Source organism: Helianthus annuus, chromosome 14 (genome assembly GCF_002127325.2).
Source record: "Helianthus annuus cultivar XRQ/B chromosome 14, HanXRQr2.0-SUNRISE, whole genome shotgun sequence".
Lineage (NCBI taxonomy): Eukaryota > Viridiplantae > Streptophyta > Magnoliopsida > Asterales > Asteraceae > Helianthus > Helianthus annuus.
In genome coordinates this window covers 127,583,927-127,590,038 of record NC_035446.2, presented here as the reverse complement: position 1 = coordinate 127,590,038, position 6,112 = coordinate 127,583,927, and the positions used below count along the sequence as shown (strand labels likewise).

The 6,112-nt window shown below is 39.0% G+C and overlaps 1 protein-coding gene across 1 annotated transcript; it reads right to left on the bottom strand.

Annotated features, from left to right (window-relative positions):
- Positions 1-613: 613 nt before the first annotated feature.
- On the bottom strand, positions 614-1,267 carry LOC110907357. The gene has a single exon (XM_022152349.1). It carries the CDS (start codon positions 1,265-1,267, stop codon positions 614-616), a length of 654 nt encoding a protein of 217 aa, XP_022008041.1.
- Between the last annotated feature and the right edge of the window lie 4,845 nt (positions 1,268-6,112).

The following is a 6,112-nucleotide window of genomic DNA, read 5'->3' as shown; positions in this document are numbered from 1 at the left end:
CCTTTTTTATATAAAAATCCATATATTGCTCAGCTTAAAATTTTGATTTTTAATAAATAGTTTCATAAGTTTATAACTTTACAAGCTACGTTTTATTTTATTTTATTTTATTTATAACTTTGTAAACTACATTTTGTTATATATTTATAATTATATTTTATTTAAATCTTCGTTTTTATAAAAATCCATATAGTGCTTAGTTTATAAACTTAATTCATAATTAATAGTTTTATAAGTTTACAAACTACGTTTAATTTTATTAACTTATACATATATATTAATGATAATATTTTAATTAATTTTTTATAACTACAATAAGTATTATGTACTAAATACAATAAGTATTACAACAAATTATTATGTTGGGTATTAAATGCTTTTGAAACCACGTTTGGTTAATATATTAGTTTAAAAGGAAAATAAATTAATAAATGTTTATAAGTTTATCGAATAATTTTGGTGCAATTATTTTTATCAAAACAATTTTTTTTAATAGCAAACAGAACTTATCATTAACCAAAAAAGTTTACCCCAGCCAGAAGTTGAGGACAAAGGTACAAAACATAAGGAAAACAGGAAAGCACATACACCCGGACAGAAACTTAAAAAAACTTTACATCCTACACTTAAACTCCCACCACTCCTGCCTTGAGATCTCCTTGAATTTTGATCTCTTGGATATACAGTAGAATGATTCCTCTTTTATTTGCTCAACAGTTGTTTGTATCGCGCTTGCCTTGTTTTCAAAGATCTTTGCGTTTCGAACTCTCCAAAGTTTCCACGAAGTCTGAATAACTACTGTATGGATTGCCTTCGTTACGTTCCGACTCCTCTGAATCTCGTTTATCTCCTGCATAAGCTGTTGAATTGTAACGTTTCTGTACGCCACTTGAATTTTTAGCCATGCAAACACTTCACTCCAAATTTGTTCAGCAAAACTGCACTGAATCAAAACATGATCGGCTGTTTCCTCTGATGCTCCACATATTTTACAATTGTAGTCGTTTAATATCATACCCCTCCTCTTTAATGCATTTGCTGTTGGAATTCTGTTTTTGACCACTCGCCAAACGAACATAATACTTTTATTTGTTGCCCATCTATTCCACACAAAATCACTGGCTACCGTATTTAAATTTATCTGCTGTGCCAATGACTCCCTTACCCCCTTCACCGTGAAACTCTTGTCCTCGTTATTTTTCCATACCCACTCATCGTTGTTGGGTGATATCTGGTGGTTTATCAAGCCTACCTTTAGTTCATTCATTTCCTGGATTTCCACCGGACTGTTAGGAGTTCTTGACCAGGCCCAATCCCACAGACGCCCCCCGTTTGTTCGTTTTGTAACTCTTTTACCACTGCTCTCCTATCGGCTGCCAACATTGACAAACCAGGGAACTGCTTCTTTAACGGTTCATTCCCCAACCATGTATCCTCCCAGAACATGGTTTTATCCCCAATCCCTACCTTACTTATTAGATTAATCGACACATCGATGTTTTTCTTTAAAAAGTCAGTTTCTATGCTACATATATTTTTCCATACACCTGTTAAAGTCTTTTTTACCGGTATTGGCCGAATCCTTTTTTTGTTGCAATGGATAGACTTGATAACTCTTGTCCAAAGTTGTTGCGGCTCCATTTTAAGTTGCCACCACCACTTCAACAAAAGGGCCAAGTTTAGATCCCCAATGTTACCTACACCCAGTCCTCCAAAGTTTTTTGATGCGACCACTGTTTCCCATTTCATCCATCTGATTTTGTTGATTGTGCTACAACCTCCCCATAAGAACTTTCTCCTTATTCCTTCCAAAATTTTTAGCGCGGACTTCAGAGATTTGTAAAGAGACATGTAGTAGTTAGGTAGACTACCAAGAACAGATTTTACTAGTATTACTCTTCCGGCAAACGAAAGGTTTTTTGCTTTCCAAGATGATAGCCTTTTATTGAACGTGTCGATGACTTCTTTCCAATTTGCCACTCTATTCGTGTTTGCACCTACTTTTAGACCAAGATATATGAAAGAGAACTTTCCTCCTTTACAATTGAAGACCGTGGCCATATCGCTTACTTCTACCTCACTTGTGCTCATGTGTCACACCCCCAAAATCCACCTGCGGAGTATCACCGCTTGGGAGCGTGACTGACCAGGATCAAGCCATCAATCATATTGAACATAGCATAATATAAATAAAGTAATTCGTAAAACCCCGTTCAATACAATTGACGTTTCAAAACAATCATAGTATCAGTAGCGGAAGCATAAGTAAATAACCCAAGTAAACCATAAGTTCAATTATTCGAAATGTTTAAACATAGCGTTCTTAACCCACTGCCCACAACGTCCCGCTCCTCCAGTGCAAGCTCCATAATGTACCTAAGGTCCTGCAAGGCATGCAGCAGATAATCAACAAACTAGTTGAGCGAGTTCACAGTTTATAGTTTAGTTTGGGTAATAGTGCGTTTGTTCAATTAAGTTTCGTATCGTATCAGTTCCATCGCGGCCTCACAGGCATGTGTGCGAAGATTATGTTCGTTAGTTCGCGACCGTAGTCTTTACCGACCAGGGTGTGTGCGAAGGCAATTGATCAGTTCGTTCGCGACCATAGTCTTTACCGACCAGGGTGGGTGCGAAGGCAGTTGAGTAGTTCGTAAGCATCAACAGTTTAATCGTTCGTTACAGTATCAAAGTATGCACAAGTAATCATCCAACCCATTCCCACCCTGGGAACCCATGCCTTGGCTGTGTGAACTCACCTTGGTTTGCTCGGTATGCTAGGTTATGCACTCACAAGTAATTCATTCACGTCCTATCGTATGCACGTATAACAAATCAGTTCATGTTCACAACGATACGCATGCAATTTAATGTTCACATAACAGTCAGTTTGCATATCGGCACAACACGTAGTATTACACGAATATGTTCATCACCAAGCATGGCATAACAATTAATTCAACATATGTTCTACTGTTCAAAGCATTATCAAAACCCTAATATCTTTCGATTCATAATTCATCTTTCGACCAACAGTTTTGTCATGTTTCGAAGCATGCTATCCTTCGATCAAATCTATCCTTCGGTCAAATTATGGTTCGGTCAAACTATCTTTCGGTCACTACTATTATCTTTCGGCATATACATTATCTTTCGACAATAACTATGTTTCGAGTAGACAAGTATCGTTCGATACAATCAGTTACGTTAACAACAGTTACAATTTCAGAAACCCTAAGCATGCTAACAGCCGTCAATCAACATTATCGATCAAACAACAATCATGCAGTAATCATAGGATCATCATCTAATCATCATGCAATCATCATAATTCTAATACCCATCGTGATCCCTAGTTTATGCGTATCCCGAAACCGGTTAACACACAGTAATACATTATCAAACCCTATCAGAAATAATGACTAAATCCAGATTAACGCCACCCAGAAATCAGTATTCAATCGTAACGAGTTTCACATAGAATCATATACATATCCGTCAACAACAATCCTATATGAAAACTATATCATCAATATCGTAACAAGAATCCTAATATTTAATCATGCATCAATTTCAGATTACTTCAACAACCAAAACACACGACACATGAGCACATACGCAGAGGAGCGAACGATCAAATCAAATCAAATAGATTTACTAACCGAGATGAGGGTTTGGTCACGCAAAAAGGGTTCCGGTGGTTTCTAGTCTGCCGTCACAGTGAAATGGCTCTTAGGGTTGAAAAATGACAGAAATGACAGCCGGTTATGTGCTTATACGTATATATACGTATTACAGAAATGGGCCAAGCCCATCTGAATGACTGGGCCGAAGGATGTCGAAGGATTCCTTCATGGCCCGAATGATATGTTTCGAGACTTATCAATCCGAAGGATGATCTTCCGGATCGAAGGATGTGTTTCGTCATCCTTCGATTCATGCACCATGTTTCGTGGACATCCTTCGAAGGTTGTTTGTGTAATGTAATGTGTTTCATGCTAACTAGTTTACAAGTTTCACAATGTAACAAACAACTATGCACGATCAAACAATCAAAACGTATATATATATATTTTCATTAACACACAACTCGTATAATTCAAGTCCACAATCCAACAACTAAACAGTCAAAGTCAAAGTCAACGCGCAATAAATGCGAAAGTGAAAGTCAAACACTCGAGTTGTCACATCATGGTTGTAGAAATCGCTAGTCGACCGGTGGGGTTGGGACTAGAGATTAATCGGAATTTACTGGGGATTAATCGGATATAATCAGGATTAATTGTAATGAATCAGAAATTAATCGAGATTAATCAGTGGTTAATTGGTGCCTAGTCGGGATATTTACAACCATGCTTGTGCTTACCCGTATAATTGGTTATTCCTAGGATTGACTTTCAAAACGAACATAAGGTAGAATATCCTCAACAATCTCTTTAGCGTCCTCACATTGTTTTCGTCCCACTCGCCCACAAATATCGAATCATCCGCAAATAGCATATGGGTTAAACATGGACCGTCACCCGGGAGCTTCATACCAGAGAATATCCCCAAAGTCTTTGATTTTTCCATCATAACGTGTAGTGCTTCCATTACCACTATAAACAGAAACGGTTATAGTGGATCCCCTTGTCGAAGGCCCCTTTTATATTGGAATTCACCTGAAGGTGCACCGTTTACCAAAACCGATTCTCTGCCCGCAAATAAGATGCCCATGACCAAATTTTTCCATTTAGGCGGAAAACCTATATGAGTTAATATGGAAATTAAAAATTTCCAATTCAACGTGTCATACGCCTTTTAATTATCCGCCTTAAACACAAAAATGCTCTTCTTTGTTTCCTTTGCCCACCCCACCACTTCGTTAATGACCAAAGGACCGTCCACAATATTCCTTTCACAGACAAAAGCTGATTGTACATTTGACACCACACTTTTAATTACACCTTTTATTCTGTTTGCTAATACTTTTGAAATAATTTTGGTAACACCGATAAGAGAGATAGGCCTGAAGTCCGAAAATGAAATCGGATCCGTTACCTTTGGAATAAGGGCGATAAATGATGTGCTACATGTATGATGTATAGATCCATGGTTATAAAATTGTGTCATAAAGTCCATAACAGACACCTTTAGTTCCTCCTCAGATTGAAAGTAATACCGTCTGGTCCCGGCGATTTATTGATACCGCACTCCCATACTGCCATACGAACTTCATCCATGCTGAACGGTTGAACTAAGCCTTCTACCTGATCCGTGTTCAGTTTTTAAAACCTTTTGATCTGATCCGGGGTCTCGATCTCACCGGTTCATTGACGGTCGCGTGCTGCCGCCATGCGTTGTCGTATCTGTGCTATCTTTTCTGTGGCGTCCACAACAATATCTGGACCCGTAATCTGACTATCCCCCACCTCTGCCCAACAGAGAGGTGACCGGCATTTACGTCCGTACAATGCCTCGAATGGAGCGGCTTGAATGCTGGTATGGTAACTGTTATTATACGAGAACTCCACCAAAGGGAGGTGCTTTTCCCAGCCGTTGCCGAAATCGATGACACACGCTCGAAGCATGTCTTCTAGAGTTTGAATAGTTCGCTCAGACTGCCCATCCGTCTGAGGATGATATGCTGTGCTCATGTCTAATCGTGAGCCGAAGGATTTGTGCATTGCTTGCCAAAGCTCTGACGTGAATCGTGCATCGCGATCCGAAATAATAGAGGTGGGCACTCCGTGCCTCGAAACAACTTCCTTCAAGTAAATGTCTGCTAAAGTAGAAAACTTATCCGTTTCTTTGATAGCCAAAAAGTGAGCAGACTTTGTGAGTCGATCAACGATTACCCAAATAGTGTCATTCCCACGCTGGGATCTAGGTAAGCCCGTAACGAAATCCATGGAAATTTCTTCCCATTTCCACTGCGGTATCTTGGGCTGCTGAAGTAGACCGGCTGGTTTCTGGTATTCAACCTTGACTCTCGCACAGGTTAAGCATTTTCCAACGTACGTAGCGATGTGAGCCTTCATACTAGGCCACCAATAAGTAGTGCTGATGTCGTGGTACATTTTATCCGACCCTGGATGTACCGAATAGCGAGACTTGTGAGCTTCATCCATTACCA